We start from the raw sequence: 24,694 nt of genomic DNA on the forward strand, positions 1-24,694 counted from the left end.
AAAGGCCTAAAATGCAAAACCAAATCTCAAGACAAATGAAAGCCACTGTAGACCAAAAATTCCGGCATTTTGTGCTAAATCCCTAATTTTCGGAATTCTATTTTTTGTCAGATTTATGATGGTAGTGAGGCCTGCAATGCTTTATTGTGCCGTATGTTGGCCATTAAAAGAGAAGCATAGTTAAGTGTGGCAGAGATGAGGATGCTCAGGTGGATGAGTGGCTTTACCCTTAGAGATAGGATACGAAATGAGCATATACGTGAAAAGGTTGGAGTAGCTCCAGTAGAAGATAAGAGTAGAGAGAGTCGCCTTAGATGGTTTGGTCACATAAAACGTCGGCCTTCCGATGGAACAATTATTACATCCGCTGACCGGACGTAGAGCTACGTTCGGCCGCCAATAATATGTCGCCACGTGCTCTTACTCTTTACCGCGCGGCCCGACGACTTGACCCGAACCAGAACCCGGGAATGCTATGTTCGCGTATTACAAGATATTACTCGGTATGTGCTTGGTATTGCTCGGTATTGCTAGGTATTGCTTGACAATAACGAAAAATACCGTTCTGTGAAGACAAATACCGAGTAATACCGAGAAATACCGAGTTGTACCGAGTTTTTCTAGAAAAACTCAGTATTTGCTAGAAATACCGAGTTGTACCGAGTTTTTCTAGAAATACCGAGTTGTACCGAGTTTTTCTAGAAATACCGAGTTGAACCGAGTTTTTCTAGAAAAACTCGGTACAACTCGGTATTGCCCGGTTTTTGCTCGGTATTTGCTCGGTATTGGTTATTGCCAAGCAAAATCGACCAATACCTAGCAATACAGAGCAATACCTAGTAAAATCGAGAAATATCGAGCCATCCTGGGTCTGTTCCGGGTCGGGTTGTCGAGCCGCGCGGTAAATAGTCAGAACGCGTGGTGCGATTCTATTGGCGGCCGAACGTAGAGCTACATCCTGTGACCGGACCAAATAAAAGTTCCTTCCGATGACCCGGTTAGGAGAGTAGAGGTATTAGATTTGACTTATGTTAAGAAAGGTCGAGGTAGACCTAAAAAAACTTGGTTAGAAAATATTAGGAATGATATTTCTTTATTAAATTTAAACGAGAATTTGACTTTTAATATGACACAATGGAGAAAAAGGATTCATGTAGCCTACCCCACGTAGTGGGATAAAGGCTTAATGTTGTTGTTGTTGTCCTGAGGCTGTCTGGTTGAGGTCATCACATGCTGAAATTTAATGAGTGCTCAGGTCTTTGATTGTTTACAGAAAATTTTTCGGTGGTATATTGAACCGACACACTATTAGGTTTCTAATGTTCATGACTAGTCATCCATTTCGGTGCTATGAGCTATTGGCTGTTTATCATGTTGACTTGGTGAATGGATCATAGCTCTACAATCCGATTCATTGACCCGATCCATGCTTTGATCAATTTGCTTATGAAAAAGAAAGTCCCGTACATGTTACCAAACATATCTTTATCAACCTTAAAAGGAAAAAAAATTCAACCATTTGGCTAGCTTGCTATGAATAGTTTTCTTTTGTTTTTTTATTGATTCAGAGAGAAAGAGGTGATAGTGAATGAGGGGATCAACTTCTCATTTTGAAAAGGGTAGCCTTTTTATTTCTATAATTGAAATAACGAATTTGCAAGTAAGGGGTTTGTAGCTTGTTCATGAAGTTTTTAGTTTGGTTGCGACTTAAGAAACTAAAAACAAAGCTCTCTAATTGCACCTTCGTCTCAATATTTAAAATGGATTAACAAAACAGTCAAACTTCACCATCAACTCAATGCATGCAGGAGAAAGTAGATATTGTTTGGAATCATTTTTCTGAGTGTAAAGTTTCTACCGATGGGAAACAATATAAATGTTTTCATTGCGAAACTACTTATAAGGGCGAAGACGTTAATAGGATGAAAAAAACACTTGACAGAGATTAAAGACAATATTGTTTTTTGTAAGAATGCCACATGACATCCGTCATCAGATACAACAGAATTTGAATGAAATAACAAAGAGAAAATAGCAAGCACAAGTGGACTTGTCGCCGAGTGTTGATGTGCTTGTTAATAATCTAATAAAGGAAGAATGGGGTTCATGTTCATTCCCAAAATAACAAAGTTCAAATGCACAGTGTAACGAGATTGTTAAAAGAAAGAGAAAAATTAATAAAATAGAAAACTTTTTCACACCCAAAACAAAACTAGGATCTCAACCACCCTTGACAAGTGTAATAGCATCTACGGATGCAATACATCGTGCTGATTTGGAACTTGCTAGGTGGTTTTATGACAACTGTATTCCATTCAGTGTTATAAATTCATCGTTTGCACAAAAGGCTGTTGATGCAATTGCTGCAGTAAGAACTGGTTACAAGTTGCCCTCTTACTATAGATTGAGAGAATCTATTATGAGATTGTAAAGAGGAATACAAGTTAATAGAAACTTATAGAAGAACATGAAAAGATACCGATTATACGTTGATGGTAAATGGTTGGACAGATACAAGTAGGACATTAATAAATTTTTTAGTGTATTGACCATATGAAATTTCATTTTCAAAATATATATATGCATATGATATCGTCAAAGATGCCAAAACATTATGTTCATTATTCCCTGATGTTGTTGAATGGGTTGGCCCAAAAAATATAATTCATTTTTGTAAAAGATAACACAATAAATTATAAAAAAAATTGGTGAGTTATTGTATGAAAATTTTAGAAACATATGTTGGTCACTATGTGCTGCATATTGCATAAATCTTATTCTCAACGACATTAATAATATGTCTTATATTATGAAACTTGCAAGAAAAGCTTCAAAGATAAAAAAAAATTATTTATAATCACGCGTTCATATTGTCATGGTTAAGAAAAAGAGCATGTTGGACAAAAATAGTAAGACAAGGAGTGCAACACCCTAAGACCAAATTTTCAACAACAACAACATCAAGCCTTTGTCCCACTACATCAAGTCGGAAGAATTGTTTATTTTAATCTCTTCATTAACCAACCAGAACTTCTATGAATCTATCAATATAAATCAAAATGGCCAAAGCAATTAAAAATTATATTCATCAAAATATAAAACAATATTCATTTTTCATATACAATAACCAAGAGTTAAATACATTCATTCATCAGTCTATCTTTTAACTTTTCCTGTAATATACATATACATGTACTATAAAAAGAGAAGACATCCAGTTATCTATGATGTTTTTATTGTATCTAGTCCTATAGGCCAATCCTAAAATGGTTTTAATAATTATTTCACAAATTTCTAAATTACCAAAATTATGATATTTAACCCAAACTATAAAAATAACTTGTGAAAATTCAATATATTTCTGTCAAAACACTCATATTGATGACATCTATCACATACTAAATGTTATGCGCAGAAGTTTTACTATTACAAAATTATCCTCATTTTTCAATAACAGAAATACAAATTTGATCAGGAAAATCTCAAAGAAATCAAATTATCAAAATCACAAATATGATAATGGCTCCTTACAATGAGACGAGCAAATCTCCCAACAGATCCACCTAACAAAAATTACTTTATGACCTCCAAATATAGGCTTTTGCTTTTCTTTTCTCTCCCCACATTTTTTCTCTCAATTCCTTTAAGAGGTCTCTGTTAGCCAAATAGGAAAAGAAAAAAAGGATTAAGTTTAATAATGCTTTAAGATATTTCTAATAAAATAATAACATGATATAACATAATTATATAATTTAAATAATTGTTAGTATAAAATTTATAAAAATATGTTTTGGGCTTTAAAAATTATAGAAAAATATCTATAAAATAACTCATTTTATTTAGACAATTCTGATGAAATCGTTTGTAATACAGACACCTGCTTTCATATAATCCATACTTGTACCGACAGGTATCAATTTCTTGAGGTTTTGCACCAGTGCTAAAAAAATTAAGGAAAAATTTGTATCACGTCGTAGTAGCCTATGCTCCATAATTCTCTCCCCAAAGTTTTAAAGTATGATACATCAACTTAACTCTATAATTCACAGAATCTTGTGCATCACCTTTATTCTTAAAAATAGGAATCAAAACACTCATTCTCCAATCATCTAGCATATTTCTATTCTTCAAAATAATATTAAAAAGTTTAGTAAGGATGTGTTTTAAGTTTCAAAAGGAATAGCTCTTAATTAAAAAAAGTTGGAGTCACTAGACTCCTTTTTGGGGTTATTCACCCCTGATTGTCTCTACAAATATTCACGAGATAAGAAATCAGGAAATGAATTAAATATTTCTATAATATATTCAACATCAAAATAAAAAAATAAATAGTTCTTGCCATGTAGCAAAAATTTATTTTGCAGCAAAATTTTTATCATCGTTTTTATTATATATTTGGCTGCATTACAATCAATATGTAATAAAAATTAAGCATTTAAAAGATCAATTTAAAATTTCATTATTGATTTAATTTTTGCAGGCATTTTTTTATGGTGAAATACTTTTCTTGAGTGATATTCCATTTACCTTAAGTAAAGTGAATTAATTCTTCTTTATTAGAACAAATATTTGACTGTTTTGAGATTCATCCATAGCCAATTGATGAATTCAAGAAAATACGGGATGAATTCAAGAAAATGAAGCAACAATCAAAGCCAACTTGACAGAATGCAAGAAAGAGATCTATCAACAAGATGCATGTCAGATACTTTCTAATAAAATAGAATACACCAAATTAAAGATGAAATATTATAAAGCTGCAAAAAGCTCTAGAGAGAAAGTTGAAGACTATTATAAAGCATACACCTGGTGTATTTTGCTGATGATATTCTTCCTATTGATAAGACTAGAAAGGGAATTGAAGGTAAATTCGAATTATGGGGGTCAACCTTAGAGATTAAAAGTTTTCGTTTGAGTAGATCTAAAATCGAATACTTTGATTATAATTTTAGTAATAATAGATCTAGTGGGGGTTTGTGAATTTGAGCGATCAAGTGATTAATAAGTGTACTCATTTTAGATATCTTGGGTCTAATGTTTAGAGTGATGGTAAAATAGATGGGGATATTATTAATAAAATTCAAATTAGATGGTTGAAGTGGTGGAATACTTCGGGTTTGTTGTGTGATAGAAACGTACCACTCAAATTTAAGGGAAAATTTTATAAGTTGGTGGTGAAACCTACAATGCTTTATAGAGCAGAATATTGGCCATTAAAAGAGAAGCAAAATGTTAAATTAATTGTTGTTGAGATGAGGATGCTCAGTTGGATGAGTGGATTTACTCTTAGAGACAGGATATAAAACAATCATATTCGTTAAAAGGTTGGAGTAGCTCTAGTGACAAATAAGATTACAGAGAGCCTCCTTAGATAGTATGGTTAGGTAAAAGGCGGCCTTCCGATGACCCTATTAGGAGGGTAGATATATTAAATTTGGCACATGTTAAGAAAGGTAGAGTAGATCTAAAAAAACTTGGTAAGAAAATATTCGAAAAAATCTTTCTTTATTAGATTTAAATGAGAAATTGACTCTTAATAGGACTTAATAGATATAAAGGATTTATGTAGCCGACCCCGAATAAAGGCTTGATGATGTTGTTGCAAAAAGCTCTACAACTGACGTGCAAATATATAATTTTTCACTTCTAACCATAACCTCTCAACATTTTCTGATGACTAACACATTGATTCGCAAATATGACGTCAAAATTAAATAACCAGATAGCTACTCAATATGATAGTAAAAAAATTTAAATAGACATCACAAACCTCATAACAATATCTGTGAGAAACTAATGAGGTAAAAACTCAGAACATCATTGCGGGGCTATTTGGTCGAAAGTAAACGGAGTGCAAAGTAAACCAAACATGCGTATTTGAGTTTTTCCTTGTTTTGTTTGACACGGGGAAAAGTAAAACGAAATCCTAAAGTATTATGAACCCCCCACTATAGTTCATTTCGCAAGTAAAAGAAACACGCACGTTTTGAGTGAAAAAGGAAATCACACAAACTTTTCATTGTCGTTTCTTCCTTCTGCGGCAGAAACATCATCGTTTCTTCCTTTTGAGGCGGGAACATCGTCGTTTCTTCCTCCACTAAAGCTTTTCATCTTCTCTATTTCATCGCGGCTCAGACTTCAGTGCTTCATGTGAGGACAGCGAGACCGAACGAGAGAGACAGGGAGAGAAGAGGTTGGGTACGCTAATGGGGAAGAGACAACGGACTCTAATGAAGAGAATGATGAGCATAGTAGAACTATCTCCAGATCTTGCAACAGCAGCTTCTTCTGCAGAAATCCCTCCACAACCTCTGGCAGCAGATACCAGGCGGGATGGAAAGCTGCCGCCTTTGATGGCACCGCAAAGGAGCATGAAAAAGAGATGCTCGAGGGATCCTTCTATAGTAGAGGCCATGCCCTTCCTCACAGCTTGTGGTCTCTGCAAAAATAGCATCGGCCTTGGTACTTTCATGTATAGGTATTATCCCATAGTTGATACTAATAAAAACCCTTTTATGCTTCCTAAAATGTTTGCAAATTTTGGTTTTCTGAAAACATTTCTTACTGTTCCTGATTTGGATTTGGGCGCTTGGACATATATCAAGGTTTAATTTTTCCTGTTGCGATTAAGAAATGAACATGACATTCTTGGGATTTGCTTGTTCATGATTCTTCCAAGTGCAAGCATGTAAATCTTCATGATGCAGCCAATCTTGATCATGTAGATAAAAGTGAATGCACTCAAGGTGTTTGGGTAAATGTCTGAAAGATAGCAATTTTTGGTAGAGGCAGATTGTTCTTTACTCTACATAAAGCCAACCAAATAGAAAAATAAGTTCCCCTACATTCACATTACTTCAAACCAAATAGAAAAATAAGTTCCCCTACATTCACATTACTTCAAACCAAACAACCTCAAAATATTTACTTCATAGTGCATTTATTTTACACTGCATTCACTTCCCAGCAAACCAAATAGCTCCTAAGTTGTATGAATTTCATTTGTTTCCTAGGACGTGAAGGGCATGTTAGGTTATATTTTTGCTTCCTGTTTTTAATGTTTTGTTCTTAAAAATGATTACCTGTGTTAGAAAAGATGTTTGGTAAAAAATTCCCCAACTGAAACGGAATCTTTTTTCATCCTGAAATTCAACCTATTTTCACTTGTTCTCAAAATAACTATTATCAAAAAGAAACAAATACACACACCAACATATTTCTATTTTAAGTGACAACAAAAGCAAAACAAATAGAAAAAGAGAAATAGAATAAAAATTTCCCTAATGAAACGGAATATTTTTTCTTAAACCAATATTCTTAATTTTTGCATAATATCGTTCAATATTTTTTTGAAAACTCAAGAGGAACAAAAGAAGCTTTTACAAAGCTGTTCTTTTAAATATCCAGTCATAGGATTCATTAACTAGAACAAAACAGTCTGTTATTCAAAATACAAATATAACTTCAAAAGGAAATTGCTTTTTGTAACATGACATGCTTTCTAAATTTCAAGATTTTAATCTTTTATATTAATAAAATTGTATCAATCAAGCGATTGCAGACACAAAGAACATGAAAAACTATAACAATAGTAGCATGCCAAGCAGAATGAAAGTTAGGGAATGTACTTGAATTGATTTATTGCATCAGCAACTGCTGAACCACCAAGCACCATGTACTTATCTGGAATGGATAACCGAGTATTTAATCCAGACACTAGAACAATGTCCAGAAAGTTAACAGCTCCAAGACCAACATGTGCCAACCTGCAAGATAAAGAAAAAGTATAATCAGCTGACTAAAATATTTTCTAAGAAAATCTACTAAATGTACCAAAAGCAAAGTGACATATTTCTTCACAAATTTTATTGCCATGTAAAAAAACAGAATTATGAAAAGGTACTTTAAATTTTATTATATAGATTAGAGGTATTTTTAACCTCCTCCAACTGGCATCTTTTTAGTCTTCAAAATAGTATTAAAAAGTTTAGTAAGCCAAGAAATCCCTTCATCTCCTAAGCATTTCCACACCTCTATTGGAATATCATCAGGTCCAACAGCTTTTCCACCCTTCATTCTATTTTTAACCTCCTCCAAAGACAATAAATATAAAATAAGATAAATACAATTTACATAAATAATAAAAAAAAAGTAGTGCTGGCAGTTAGGTGAAGAGAGAGGAGCACATGGATTACAATGTAATGGTAAAGAGAGAATATCCTATAGCTAAGTTACTCGATCCATGTTCTCATTAGATCATACTCTAATTGGCTACATGTTACTGCTACTCCTCTTGGGTGAAATTTTGGTCAGGTGCAAGAAGTGGAATGGGTCCCATACAATGGGACCGCACGGTCTACAACATTTCCCCTTCATATTTGATAGTATAAATCTATCATTTAACATTTGTAAAAAATATTCTTGGGCGCAGGGCTGCAAAATCTATTGGTGAATATACTAGCAAGTTAATTTCCTGATGATATATTAGGAGTGCAAATCAACCCACTTTTTAGTTCTTCTTTCATGAAATATCTATCTCTATATGCTTGATACGATCATGTTATATTGGGTTATGCACAATACTGGAGATAAACTTATTGTCACAATATATCTTCATTAGCCCTTCTCACTTGATTTTTAAATCTTCCAAACAGATTTTGATGCAGAACAGTTTGTAGATTCCTTAAGAAATTACTCTCAATTAGAGACAGTGCTAGATCATGAAACAACCAGTTGTTTCCTGCTCCTCCATATTATGAGATTTTCAGCCAAAAATATATAATATCCTAAAATGGATCTATCCACTGTTAATTATATATAATCTGTGTCAATATAACCTTCAACTTATATAGTATCTTGTTTTTGGTCAAGAATTCTTTTTCTAAGATTTGATTTTTAAGGTATTTGAGGACTGTATAAGAGCCTAAAAGTGAGATTCTTTGGGTTTATGCATGAATTTACTAATGATACTTACTGCAAAAGTGATCTAAGGAAATGTGTGAATTAGACATGAGTTCTCCAAATAATCTTTAATATTGTCCCATGTCTGCTTCCACTCCTTTATTTGCAACTAAATTTTGACCTAATTCAATTGAGGTTTCACAAAATTTGTAATAAGTCATTTTTATCTTTTTTAACAAGTGTGTGATAGTTTTTTTGTTGAGAGAGGATTGAGTTAGATCAATTCTTTGATTTCAAATTCTTTAATAAACTTTCTTTTGATAAACTCTTTTCCTTTATTTTCATCACTTGTAACAATTATATCGTCAACAATACAATGAAAATTCAAATTTCGGAGTTAGTGGAGTAGTTTATGAAGAGCATACGATCCCCTTAGCTTTGTTGTATCTAGCTTCAATCATGGTTTTTATAAATCTGCCAAATTATGCTCTCTAGTACTATTTAAATCCAAATAGTGCCATTTTCAATTTGCACAAATTATTCTCTGTGAACGAGCTATTGAACCTTAGTGGAGGATTCATATAGACTTTTTCATATCTCTACGTAAGAAGACATTCTTTATATCATACTAATATATATAAATCATCCAAGATCAGGCAAGCATTCATTTTTTACAACATGAGCAAATGTTCTTGATAATCAATTTCACATGGTTAAGTATACATTAAGTTAAGATTATTGTTTTGTACCATTTCAGACTCTCGTCTATCTTATTATATTTTATAAAAGAAATCCACTTGCTCTAAGCATTTTTTTTTCCTTTCAATAGTTCAATTACTTCACAAATGTAAATTTTTCAAGTGTCTTCATGTTTTCTCTCATAGCACCCTTTTAATTATTGTTTTCAAGTGCCTCAAATAGATTTTGTGGTATTGAAATGAAACTAGAGTTGATACTTCTTAGAAAAGCTATTTAAAACTACACAATAAAGGGCACGCCTTAGCGCAATTTAGCCGAAAAATGACTCGAGGCGTGCACATCAATTTGGCTAAGGCGCGTCTTGTCTCAATTTGCTTGAGGCGCACCTCATCTCACTAGAAAGAGGTGCATGCCTAAATAAACATATAATTTTTTGTTAAACCTAGACCTAAAAGTCTATTTGACTTCGACTCTTTCATGTGTGAGGTAGAGTTTTGAATGAGCTGTTGTTTTCTTCGCCTCCTTTGACTCCTCTTCTCATTTCTTCGTTGTTGTTCGATGACGCCTGCTTCACGTGAGGTAAAGTTTTGAAAGAGTCCCAAGCTTCTTCGCTTTTTTCGACTCTTCTTTGTCGTTTATTCGTTAATTTGATGATGCCTACTTCACATGAGGTAGAATTTTGAAAGACCAGCAAGCTTCTTCGCCTCCTTCGATTCTTCTTCATCATTTCTTCATTGTTGTTCGACGATGCATGCTTATCGCGAGGTAGAGTTTTGAAATAGCGGCAAGCTTCTTTGCCTCCTTCGATTCTTCTTCGTCATTTCTTAATTGTTGTTCGACAATGCTTGATTCACATAAGGAACGTGAGGTAGAGTTTTGAACGAGCCTCACACTTCTTCATGGCATTCCCTTCCTGTCAGATCGTAAGTCACGAGCAAGGGTTTAATCCTCCATCCATGTATAATTTGAGGACATGGGCTTTGAAGGAGAGCTTGACAAATATTGAAAGAGGTATTGAGAAAATTAAAATGACTTAAAGCAAAATAGAAATAATTATCATGTCTAATGGATGATTAGATATAAAGAGCAGAAGATTGATGAACATAATGATAAATGACCCTTATGACACTGTGTTCTTAAAGTTCATTGAGGCATCTGATAAAGTGAAAGATGTTAAGTTTCTTTTTGACTTCTTCATGGTGTTGTTGAGGAGATTGTGAAGCACTTGATAGTTGAAGTGATAACAAATAATATCAGTGCTCTTAGGGATGCAAAGGCAAAACTTATAAAGAAGATGAAATATTTATATTGGACTCTATGTGCAAAACATTGCATAGATCTCATCTTTATAAGAATGTAATGACAAAAACTAAAATGATAATGGAATTTATATATAATCATTCTTGAGTTTTGATACTTACAAGAAAATTTTCAAAGAAAAAAATACTTAAACTTGCAGCAACAAGATTTGTCACTGTCTCTTTGACTTTGCAGAACATGTTGAAGGCAATGCAGATTTTTGATGCTATGTTCACTTCAACAGAGATGTTGAGATGTGCTTAAAAAAAAAATCAAGGGGAAGGAAGTTAGGAAAATTGTCTTAAATGACTGATTTTGACAAACTATGATGTATGTTATTACAACAACTAGGCCACTAGTGCAATCTGAGAATGGTAGATGCTGAGAAGAGTCATGTTCTGAGCTTCATATATAATATTATGGATGAAACAAAAGAGATGTTGCCCATAATTTGAAAAGGACGGTTACAAAAAAAATTTGAAATATTATTGATGAAAGATGAAAGATGAAAGATGAAAGCTACAGCTTCATCAGCAATTCTATGCAGTAAGCTATTATCTAAACCTTCAGTATCAATATGCAGAAAATAGATCAACAAATTTTGAGATAAAATTTGGATTATACCATTGCGTGGACAGACTTATAGCTGATTCACCTAAGAGAGTAAATGCTAACATGTAATTTTTATCTTTTAGGAATTAAGATTGTTTTTGGATTGCAACAAGCAAAAGACACTATTTCTAAGTGATCTCCAGATAATTAATTTCTCTCTTTAATGTACTATGTACTCATTTATTTGAAAGTCAATTCTATTTGAAAGTCATTCATAAATACAGATAAAAGTTAGAAAGTTCAGCAAAGATCAACATGCCTTACATGAGAATTCTCTGTAATTTCATTCGCTTCAAATATTGATTATAAATATATGTTCCAATCATTAGACCAAACCAACCAATAACACGAGATGCCCCAAGAAATGATGCTCCCAGATGCAACACCTGAGTCTGATAATAGAACATGACTGTTGAGAGGTTTGGAACTGCAACATGTGAAAAAAAAAACCAGGCCATTGGTCTGGCAAATGCAGGGAGCAAAACATTAAATTTTACAAAAATAATGTATAACTGGAGTTTTAGGAAAAAATTTGCAACTTCTGGTTGAGGCTAAGAATCAAAACGAATGGAATAATGACACATGTGGCTACCTTAGAATAAGAGGATTCTTGAAAGCATCGTACAAACTATAAATAGCCGATCTCATAGATTGAAAGCGTCTTAAACTTAAAGCCAATGACCCTTTTTCTTTCACATCTTCAGCTTCCCTGTAGGAGAGCTTACTGCAATCATGATTACGCTCTTTTTTTCGCCTCCTCAGAGCCTCAGATTTTGATGCACCAACAGGTGAAATTGTTGAACTATATAATCTCTCCTGTAGATTGCTATTTTTTAGGTCTCCAATATCAGGATATTCTGAGGAGGCCTCCTTGATAAAGGCACACGATAGAAGCTGAATGCCTGGAAGTATAGAAAAAAGAAGGAAGATAGAGCATATTCTAAAACTGGAAAGCGCATAGCCTCCTAACAAGTTCCCACATATTCCTCCCACAGCCATCATTAACCAAGACAGTGATTGGAGATCACCAGCAAATTCTGCTCTGCTTAAATAATTCATACAAAATAAGTTTTTAATATTTTGAAATAAAAGAAAAGGCATAAAAAACTGTAAGATAAATACCTTTCAGATCGAACTGCCTCGGCAATCATCGCGTCAATAACTACATCTGCCATGGCAGATCCCAAGTTTTGCATCGTCAACAAAGCAGTTAGGAAATTATGTGAATTCATAAGTGATGATATCAGGCCTAGAACAGGCCAAGGTATAAGGGAAAGTACAGTAGCTATGACCAAGTACGGTTTTCGTTTACAACCATTAATTGGAATGCAATCTGAAAGAATGCTACAAAGGAAAACTATAAATCAAATTAATAACTCATACTTAAAATTTTAACAAAAAAAAAAAACAATTTTACCGAGGAAGGGAGAAGTGCCGATGAATAAACTTTTGTCTACTAAGAGCTAGAGAGAGTTTGCTCATCAATGCAAGTGTATTATTAATTAGAGCTTTCTTGTAAGATGGCCATTTTTAAACCCTTTAACTAATTGATATGGGATTTCAATAATCATTTAAAAATTCAAGTGGTAGCATTCTAACATGCTAGTTATCAAAATATTAAGTGGCAAGAGTGAATCCACAACTAACCACCAGTAGAGGATGGGCCTGGACCAATTGTTAAATTATTTCTAGCGTAATCTAGAGGACTAAGTTTAGACACATGAAAATAACCTCTGTGCAAATGCAAAGGTGAAATTGCGTGCATCAACCCCTACCAAGTCCTTATATTAGGGGGAGACCCGTGTGCTGTTTTTTTTTTTTAATAACTAGCCACCAATGGAACACAATCAATGCATGCAATAACGTATGCATATTACACATGTCAGTTCACAAAGCCCAAAGATTGAATTCTTGTTCAAACACATTTAATATGACCTTTAACATTATCAACAAGATTAAAAATCCATAAAGCTCAAAACCCCACCTATTTCACAACAACGAGAAGGTTATGCATGGAGATCTAGATGGTTAGAGATCCAATGCAACTAATACACTGAGATATTAGGAGATTAAACAGAATTGTGAAATATCAAGAGGTGTGTAATATTTTGTTTCTTTGGCGGGGAATGCTAATATATATTTTGCTTCTGAGTACAATGTAATAGGATGATTAGGGAGGGAATATGTTATTCCTGTCTGTAAAATAATTTCCTTGACTTGGGAAATTATTTATATCTAAAACTTTATTATGTTATCCAGCCATACAAATTGCTATCATGAATAAATTTTTCTCATTTGGAACTAAATTTCCTTCCTTCAAATAAAAATAAAAAGTAAATTTGCTGGAAGAAAACACAAGAAAAAACTTCTCACCAATGTTTGGAATGTCATATGATCTTACAAAAAGAGAGTACAAAAAATGAAAAACATTTTCAACAAATGTTCCAATTGAGATGATTTCCAAAATTAACACATAGGAACCTAAACATGTGCAAACACTAGATATGAGATTACATTGGGACTTCTACAAAAAAAAAATTGTGTTTCCTCTTGTTGGTATAAATCAATCTTCACTCAATCAGCACAATTACATAAATTCAATTTTTCATTTTTAAAACATGACAGCAATTTTTCACCCATCTCTGATTAGGTCGGCCATATGCATGCAAACGAAATTTATTATTAAAAATAGGATTAAAAAATGTCAATATAAAGATCGTATATCCCTGCTAGGCCATGTTTTTTTCTACCAACTTTCTTTGTATGACATTCTTAACTTTGGTTGACTTTGTTTCTTGACTTTGGTTTTACTCTTTCTCCCTTTGGCTTTCAGTTGCTATCAAGATTATTGAAGACAATATCTTTATGATTACTTGGAAACGGGAAATATTTTACTAACATGAAAATTACTCAAAGCCACTCAACGATCAATTCATGACAGTGGGGTTTCATGCAAGAGAAGTTATATTAAGAGATTTTGATGGGGACATCGGAGCATAGAAAGTTTATCAAAGGCGAGGTCACCGATCCACAGCCACGATCGCACCTACATATTTTTAAAGTCCTCATATATATTTGTTTTTATTTATTTGTTTTTTGTATTTGCTTTAGTTGTTTTTTCCTTTCTATCTCTTACTTAAGGGTGGTCATGTGTAAGCCCAAAGGGCTAAGTTTTCTTTTTATTTTCTCGTCCATTGTACGAGGCTATATATAGCCCTTATGTTTTCTTTTGAAGGTTAATGAATCAATCATAAAATTTTCTACATTTTGAGTTTTTGTGAGAGCTTGAGAGGTGTTGAAGAGAGATTCCTTGGAAAGGGAAGCGGATCACCCACCAACCTTGGAAGAGTCCGGGTTCGTGGCTAGTTTTATCTTTTCTTTCTCTTTCTAATCTCCCTCCCTCCTTATTCCACCAACCCAAGGCCCACACCCACCTCAACCCGCCGGCCACCTCCACCAAGTTCCCACTGTCGGTAAACCACAAGCCCTCCTCCCCTTTTGTCACGACCCAACCCGACCGGAACGAATCCCTTCGCGTCGGGCCGCGACAAACGTTGAAAATTCAGGATCTAGTTTTGGAATTTGCTTCAGAACTTTCTTCCAAATATTCGAACAAACAGAAACATAGAACTGCTATTAACTTCAAATACATATAAAGAAATGCATCCACTATTTTCTTCTTTCTTTCATCAAAATAATCATATGCATTACAGTGCATGGCTATAGACAGAAAGAACAGAACATAAAAGCCATGACTGTACAAAATCAAAAGTACAAAATACCTAATCACTGATCAGACACAGAACTGCTAGCCCAAGACTTCCTTCCCTTTCCTACAACCTGAAAACCACGCAGAAAAAAAAGATGAGCTAACAGCTCAGCAAGACTACACTCACCAATCAAATTCTTCAGAAATACACATCAGAAACAGTTATTCAAATAGCCGTACATAAATCGTATAACAGATAGAACAGATACATGAATTCAAATCAGAGTTCAGAACAGATCTTATAAAACTTATAAAACTTTCACATCACAGAACGGATAGGATCGTACAACTCAGAATTCAAATCAGATAAAATCACATTTCAGATATCACATTTCACATATCACATATCACATATCCCTGACCCTGACAGAATCTCGACGGATTCTGACCCCTTATGCCTACCTTCCCTGACACTGACAGAATCTCAGATTCTGACCCCTTATGTCTCCCTTTGTGCGTATAGCATCAGAATAGAACAGATATACAGAATTTTCATAACAGAACTTGTTTTCAGTTTTCTCAGATTTCCCTGACACAGACAGAATTTCAAAGGATTCTGGTCCCTTATAACTCCCTTCTGATATCACAGCACATCAAAACATTCAATTCAGAAAATCAGATTACGTTAGAAAATTCTCAGCGGCATAACGGCAGTATATGAAATTTACACAGAATGCACAGATTCAGAAATTCACCAAATTATCACAGATAATACACAACATCAGTATAAGACTTTCATTGTACTGAAGTAACATTTTTCAACATCCTGATAATTCGTAGTTCGATAAAAACGCCGTAGAATCCAAAATACCCGGTAAAAATCTTCCAAAAAATACTCAAAACGTGCACAAATATCATCTTAGAAACATACCAAAAGTTACGCGGTAAAAAGTTCATCAGTGCAAAACGAAACCAATTATTCGCTAACGGAAACAAAATTTGGAACAGAAAAATCATCAAAATCCTCGTTTCTGAAAATTGAGAAAGGCGGAATGTACCTTACCTTAAGTCGGTTAACTTTCTCAACTGCAGCTACGAACGAGAACGAAAACGGACAGAAGTCGCCCAAAAATAACTTTTCTTCCTTTTTCCTTCGGTTTTCTCTCTCCTGCCTTTTTCTCTCTCTTCAAAATATCTCATTTACATATATATATCCAACCGGGTCGTCTCGGACGATCGCAAATCATCCCGTGACGATTTGCACTCTGAACAAAATTCGTTCAAACGTGTACAGTAATCGTACCAGGACGAGTTGCTCTCTGAAAAAATTTCGTCCAGACGAACCCCAGTTCGTCTTGGGACGAACTTCTCTGTCCAGAAATTCCTTTACAACCTGTACCGATCGTCCCGGACGATCCAACTTCGTCCGGACGAACCTGGAAGAAAAAACATCTTTCACAATCTCCCCAACTTCAGTAAAATATCGTCCTCGACATTTCTAAAACAAAATTGAATCAGAACAGATGCGGATATGACTGACTCATATCCGACTCTTTCTCCCAAGTAGCTTCTTGTGTTGTTCTGTGCTTCCACTGAACTTTAACCATCGGAATCTGTTTATTTCTTAACTTACGAACGTCATAAGCCAAAATCTGTTCAGGTTCTTCCTTGTATTGCAGATTATCCTGAATTTCCACATCATCAGCAGCTAGTTTCTTTTCAGAATCAGACATCCACTTTCTCAAAGAGGATACGTGAAAAACATTATGGATATCGGACATTTGATCAGGCAATAACAATCTGTAAGCAGACTTTCCAATCCTTTCAATAATTTCAAAAGGTCCGACATACCTTGGACTAAGCTTGCTCACTCTTCCAAATCTGCTAACACCTTTCATCGGACTGACTTTGACATATACAAAGTCACCAATTTGAAATTCCACAAATATGTGCTTCTGATTGTAATACTTTTGTTGTCTATCTTGTGCAGCTTTCAATCTTTTTTAATCAGATTGATTTTCTTAACAGTTTCATCCACAAAAGTCGAACCCATTTCTTGTTTATCTCCCACTTCAGTTAGAGTCAAAGGTGTTCTACACTTTCTGCCGTACAGAGCTTCGTAAGGTGTCATACCAATACTGGACTGAAAACTGTTATTATAAGCAAATTCAATCAAAGCAATATGATCTTCCCAACTGCCTCCAAAATCCAAAATACATAACCTCGGAAGATCTTCCAATACCTGAATAGTCCTCTCAGACTGTCCATCAGTCTGCGGACGAAAAGCAGTACTGAAATGCAACTTCGTACCTAATCCTTTCTGAATATCCTTCTAAAGTCTGTAAGTAAATCGTCCATCTCGATCAGATACAATCACTTTTGGCACACCGTGCAATCTGACAATTTCCTTCACATATACCTGAGCTAACTTATCCACTGAATCCGTCTGTCTGATCGGAAGAAAATGTGCAGACTTCGTTAATCAATCAACAATCACCCAAATTGCATCATGTCCTTGCCTTGATCGAGAAAAACTCATAGCAAAATCCATCGTTACCTCCTCCCACTTCCACTCAGGGATAGGCAACGACTGCAAAAGACCTCCTGGTCGCTGATGCTCGGCCTTCACCAACTGACATGCTTCGCATTTCGAAACAAAGTCCGCTACATCCTTTTTCATTCCAGGCCACCAAAACAAACTTTTCATATCACCATACATCTTACCACTTCCTGGATGAATGGAATAGCCTGAATAATGAGATTCGTGCATAATCTCTTTCCTCAGATCTCCAGACATAGGAATCCACAGCCTGTTCTTATAGAAAATAATACCAGAATCAGAAATTCGTAATTCAGGTTTCTTATCAGTTTCAATCTGAACAATCAGCTTCGAATAGTCAGCGTCTGACTTCTGGGCTTCATGAATCCTTTCTTCCAAAAAAGACTGAATGTCCATCTGAGTCAACACACCAGAATCCGGACTAGTAGAGGAAATCACCTCAACTGTAATCCTTCTATATCTCGTATCAGATACTCATCAGAAGTAAGGTGAATACTTGATAATCCAGAAGACTTCCTGCTGAAAGCGTCTGCTATCACATTAGCCTTACCAGGCTGATACTGAATCGTCATATCATAATCCTTGATCAATTCAAGCCATCTTTTTTGCCTCAAATTCAGATCCTTCTGAGTGAAGATATACATCAAACTCTTATGATCCGTAAAGATCTCACACTTGACGCCATACAAGTAGTGACGTCAAATCTTCAAAGCAAATACAACTGTAGCCAATTCTAAATCATGCGTCGGGTAATTCTTTTCATGTAATTTCAACTGCCTCGAAGCGTAAGCAATTACTCGACCATGCTGCATCAGAACACAGCCCAAACCTTTCAGTGAAGCATCACTGAACACCTGAAATCCTTCCGTACCAAACGGAAGTGCTAATACCAAAGCAAGTGTCAAACAATTCTTCAATCTCTGAAAACTAGCTTCACACTCCGGTGTCCAAACAAAAACTACTGACTTTTGAGTCAATCTCGTCAGAGGTGCAGAAATCTGAGAAAATCCTTTTACAAACTTTCTATAATAACCAGTCATGCCCAAGAAACTACGTATCTCAAATACCGTAGTAGGCCTTGGCCAATTAGCAACAGCTTGAATTTTCTGGAGATCAATAGAAATACCTTCACCGCTCACCACGTCCCAGAAAAGAAATGCTCTTCAGCCAGAATTCATATTTGGAGAATTTAGCATACAACTGATGCTGCCTCAAAGTCTCCAACACACTCCTCAAATGTCTGGCATGATCTTCCTCAGAAGCAGAATATACCAGAATATCCTCTATAAAGAAGATCACGAACTAATCTAGATACTCCTTGAACACTCGGTTCATCAGATCCATAAAAATAGCAGGTGCATTGGTTACCCCAAAAGGCATAACCAAAAACTCGTAGTGTTCATACCGAGTACTGAAAGCCGTCTTCATCACATCAGCTTCCTTTACCTTCACCTGATAATATCCAGATCTCAAATCAATCTTTGAGAATACAGAAGATCCAGCTAGCTGATCAAACAAATCATCAATCCATGGCAACGGATACTTATTCTTGATTGTGATTTTATTCAGATCTCTGTAGTCCACACACATACGCAGTGTTCCATCCTTCTTCATAAACAGAACAGGTGCTCCTCAAGGAGAAACACTAGGTCGAACAAATCCTCTATCTACCAACTCTTAGAGCTGAACTTTCAACTCCGAAAATTCCTTTCGGTGCCATCCTGTATGGAGTCTTAGATATCGGAGCCGTACCCAGAAAAACATCAATACAGAACTCAACATCTCTATCCGGAGATAATCCAACCAACTCCTCACGAAATACATCTGAAAACTCTCGTACAACCGGGATATCAGAAACAGAACCCACATCAATATTTATATCCCGTACTGAGGCCAAAAATACTGAACAGCCCTTCTTCCACATTCTTCTGACTTCTAACACAGAAATCAAACAAGATAAAACTCCTCTTAATCCTTAGAATACACATCTTTCACCATCCAAAAACAAGCTCACTTGTTTCTTCAAACAGTCAATCTGAAGTACTCACCAGCTGCAGAACATATCGTGCCAGAGCAGTAAGCTCTGCCTCGTACTGCATAACTATTCTGCTCTCCTGAACCAACCTCAGAAAAGTCTCCTGCATTTGTTGTCTTGCAGAAGGAGGTACAAAACACGATCGAAATACCTCAGAAAATTCTTCCCAAGTAATCAGAGAGTTCAGCTTGCCTTAAAATTTCTCCTCCTGCTGGCCCGTCCACCAGCGCTCAGCTTCACCATCTAACAGAAAAACAACTAACGGTACTTTCCTGTCCAGCGGACATTGCATACCGTCCAAAGTCTTTTCCAACCTTCTTAACCAATCCTCAACTGCTCTGGGCTCAACAGTGCCCTCAAACCTCGGAGGTTTCAATCTCAAAAACATCTGTAGATGTCTATCTACATCTTCAGATCGAACAGTAGATGCCCTATTCTGAGTCTCGCTCATCATCTGAGCAACCAGCATAGCAAACTGAGAAACTGTATCAGAACCAACTACAGGGGCAGTACTATTCACAGGAGCTGCCTGACTAGCACTCAGCCAATTAGTCATATCTGGGTCTGGCAGATCCATAATCACACAGAAAATTATACACAAAAACAACATAATAAAAATCCAAACAAACTAGAACTACCCCCGACAGACTTACAGATCAATTCCTATAACTCTGTCTTACAATCCAAATTCCAAAACCATTGCTCTCATACCACTTAAAGATTTGTCACGACCCAACCCGACCGGAATGAATCCCTTCGCATCGGGACACGAAAAATGTTGAAAATCCATAATCAAGTTTAGGAATTTGCTTCAAAACTTTCTTCCAAATAGTCGAACAAACAGAAACATAGAGCTACTATTAACTTCAAATACATATAAGGAAATGCATCAACTATTTTCTTCTTTCATTCATCAAAATAATCATATACATTACTGTACATGACTACAGACAGAAAGAACAGAACAGAAAAGTCATGACTGTACAAAATCAAAAGTACAAAATACCTAATCACTGATCAGACACAGAACTGCTAGATCAAGACTTTCTTCCCTTTTCCAGAACCTAAAAACCACGCAGAAAATAAGGATGAGCTAGCAGCTCCTCAAGACTACACTCACCAATCAAATTCTTCAGAAATACGCATCAGAAAATACATCAGAAGCAGTTATTCAAATAGCCGTACAGAAATCGTATAACAGACAGAACAGATACATGAATTCAAATCAGAGTTCAGAACAGATTTTATAAAACTTATAAAACTTTCACATCACAAAACGAATCGGATCGTACAAATCAGAATTCAAATTAGATAAAATCACATTTCAAATATCACATTTCACATATCACATATCACATATCCCTGACCCTGACAGAATCTCGACGGATTCTGGCCCCTTACGCCTCCCTTCCCTGACACTGACAGAATCTCAGATTATGACCCCTTATGTCTCCCTTTATGCGTATAGAACCAGAACATAACAGATATACAGAATTTTCAGAACAGAACTTGTTTTCAAATTTCTCAGATTTCCCTGACACAGACAGAATCTCGAAGGATTATGGCCCCTTATAACTCTCTTCTGATATCAAAGCACATCAAAACATTCAATTCAAAAAATTTGATTACGTCAGAAAATAGTCAGCGACATAACGACAGTATACGAAATTTACACAGAATGCACAGATTCAGAAATTCACCAAATTATCACAGATAATACACAACATCATTATAAGACTTTCATTGTACTGAAGTAACATTTTTCAACATCCTGATAATTCGTAGTTCGATTAAAACGTCACAAAATCAAAAATACCCGATAAAAATCATTCAGAAAATACTCAAAACGTGCACAAATATCATATCAGAAAGATACCAAAAGTTACGCGGTAAAAAGTTTATCAGTGCAAAACGAAACCAAATATTCACTAACGGAAAAAAAATTTGGAACAGAAAAATCATCAAAATCCTCATTTCTGAAAATTGAGAAAGGCGGAATGTGCCTTACCTCAAATCGGTCAACTTTCTCAAATGCAGCTACGAACGAGAACGAAAACGGACAGAAGTCGCCAAAAAATCACTTTTCTTTCTTTTTCCTTCGGTTTTCTCTCCTGTCTTTTTCTCTCTCTTCAAAATATCTCATTTCCATATATATATCCAACTGGATCGTCCCGGACGATCGCAAATTGTCCCGGGACGATTTTCCCTCTGGACAAAATTCGTTCAGACGTGTACAGTAATCGTACCTGGACGAGTTGCTCTCTGGAAAAATTTTGTCCAGACGAACCCCAGTTCGTCCTGGGACGAACTTCTCTGTCCAGAAATTCCTTTACAACCTGTATCGTTCATCCCGGACGATCCAACTTCGTCCGGACGAACCTGGAAGAAAAAACAGCTTTCACACCTTTAACTTTGGGCTAGCACCCCTAGCTCTCCACCCCACCCGACCCCCACCACACTTCACCCAAGACCGACGGTCAAGCCACCCAAGCCGCCGCCCCCACTTTCCAAATATCCAAGTCCAAATCCAACAACCTTAAATGCCTTTCTCTAAATCCCTCTCTCACCTGCCCCCTTCCCCACCCACTTTAATTCCATTGGATTTCTTTCCACATTACTAACACCTCTCTTTGGGTAGAATTCAAACTCCTCTCCTACCCGCCACCCTCTCTCTCATCCCTTTCCCTCTTTAATTCTTTCCAAAGTTAAGAATTAATTAGAGGAAATAAATCCCCAAAATTCCCTCCATCCAAAATCCCAAAATCTGAACATATTTTCTTCCCTAGGCCTCCTTCATTGGGTCAGCCACCTCCCTCCCTCTTCTCCACTTAAACCATCGAGAGAAACTTCTTTCTCTTGAGAGGAGTCTTTAAGGGAAGCAAAGAACGTCATCTCCATCACTTCAGCCCTACGAAATCGATGAATGGCCGATCCCGATCTTGACTCCAGATTCTTCTACAACGAGCAAGGAAACATCGATATTCTCCGGTCAACATTCTTCAATGTCAACCCGGAGATTGATACTTCCGCCGACGAATACCTAGATTGCATCATCTTTACCTTGTCTGATGCAATCGAAGAGCAGCTTGCCAACGTTCAATGGCAAATCACTTCCGCTCCTTGATGAGGGTGAACTTTTTCCTCCATTCATTTTATTTTCTAATCCTTCGATCTTGTAGTTGGTGATTCAAGCACAAGGAATCGTGCCAAGTTATCTGCATTCGCTTAGTAAATGTAAGATTTGAGTTTTGCTTTTCTATGCTTCTATTCTCATTGTTAACCTGAGGATGCTATTGAATAACTACTTAATTTGCATCATTTGAAATTCAAATTACTTGGGTGATTCTAGTTCTTAGCATGTGATTTGGCCTAAGCGTAGCCACCCCTCTTTTGTTTCTATTGTCATTTATTGGCTAGCGTTTGTAATTACTAAGTGCTCTTCTTCAAAACGTGCAAGTTCTTATCACGTCCATTTAAATCATACTTAGTCCTGCATCAGATTCACAAGCAATGGAATCATTGAGATATATGGAGATCCATGCCTTACGAAGACATGCCAAATCTTGCCAACTAGGTATAAAAATACAATTCTTTGTTTGTTAGGACTTAGGATACTATATTCTGTTAGTTAAAAGGAAATATTTCATTTTAGTTATTTTTTGAGTGGTTTCCTTAGCTTGAAGTAATTGCATAGCCTTATGAAGGCACAAGATGCATTCAAAGGACAAGTTACTTTCTACTGGTGAATGAATAACTCCATGGATGTGAGATCCCTGCCCTTACAACTGTGATGCTTGAACGGATAAATAAGATCTCACATAACGGATTCAGTTCAACATCATATTTCTCTTTATTTATACCCATATCCTCTCTTTCATCCCTACTGGCCATCCTAAAAAAGTTCTTAATGTGAAATATACTAGTATTTAATATATTTCCACATGCAGATCAACTATATCACAAGGGGTTGCTGCCCCTAAATCAAAAGCAGAAACTGCATTATGACTTATTGTACAACTTTATGATATAACTCCTATAAGGCATTGACACTTTAAAAAGCCTTTTGAGCCCATGTTGAACACGTGTCAAATATAGACGCACTTACAACATACCTCATATGTGTCTGATATGCTAAAAATTGTACCTGAACATGGTAGAAGCATGCCCTAGAATGGCTGAGACATGCAATGATATTGAATTGTGTTTTTTTTCAATGATGTAGCTTTCAAAATCATGTTTTTTTTTCCTAGATGATGGTGAACATGTGATGCTATCAAATATTTTTATAATTTTATTTTTATTGAACAATAGTATGTTTTATGTTCTTTTCTTTTTAGCTATCTAATGATGGAAAAGCATCCAATGAACATGGTAGGTTGTGCATGGGGCTTGGTAGACCTTTGGTTTGCTGGCTTGATTGGTCCTTGGCTGCTGCTGGTTCACGGGTTGGCTGTTTTGGGGCATATGGTGATGGTTGGAGTTGAGCTCATTTTCTTAAGTTGCTTGAGCTGAAGTTTTGTAGCTCATTAAGTTGGATTCAATTTTGGAGTGGACTTGTCCCTTCTCCTTCCCCTTTCTTCTTGTCTCTTGGAAAATCGTGGCTTATTATTTTGTGCTGGCTGAATTCCGTGCCTTGGCTGCTGATTCCGAGCATTATCTCCTTGGTTCCCACGTTGGCTGTTGGTGTTTCGAGCTGGGGGTTTTCCCGTGGCTTTTGATGCCTCGGTTCCGTGTGGTTCCTTTGGTTTCCGTGGTTGCTCCTTCGATTCATGAGCTGGGCTGTTTTCCGTGAAAAGCAAATGGGGAAATTCCATAATTTGATGATTGGGTTCTTGTGGAAATTAACTAAAGTGGCTGTTGGTATTCTTTTATCTTGCCT

The 24,694-nt window shown here is 35.8% G+C and overlaps 1 protein-coding gene across 2 annotated transcripts in view; it reads right to left on the bottom strand.

The window, feature by feature from the left end:
* The window catches only part of LOC110105503 (probable folate-biopterin transporter 4), a 60,594-nt gene that overhangs the window by 18,251 nt on the left and 17,649 nt on the right, over window positions 1–24,694 (bottom strand). Inside the window, exons 3-6 of one of the 2 annotated variants that reach the window (XM_028693500.1) lie at window positions 12,634–12,855; window positions 12,104–12,553; window positions 11,776–11,973; window positions 7,629–7,766 (exon numbers count right to left, since the gene is read on the bottom strand). In XM_028693500.1, the coding sequence (XP_028549333.1) occupies window positions 7,629–7,766; window positions 11,776–11,973; window positions 12,104–12,553; window positions 12,634–12,855 (1,008 nt within the window). The remainder of the gene's footprint in view (window positions 1–7,628; window positions 7,767–11,775; window positions 11,974–12,103; window positions 12,554–12,633; window positions 12,856–24,694) is intronic. The other variant, XM_020835045.2, reaches the window with a different exon arrangement.

This window comes from Dendrobium catenatum, unplaced genomic scaffold, assembly GCF_001605985.2.
Source record: "Dendrobium catenatum unplaced genomic scaffold, ASM160598v2 fragScaff_scaffold_311, whole genome shotgun sequence".
Classification (NCBI taxonomy): Eukaryota; Viridiplantae; Streptophyta; class Magnoliopsida; order Asparagales; family Orchidaceae; genus Dendrobium; species Dendrobium catenatum.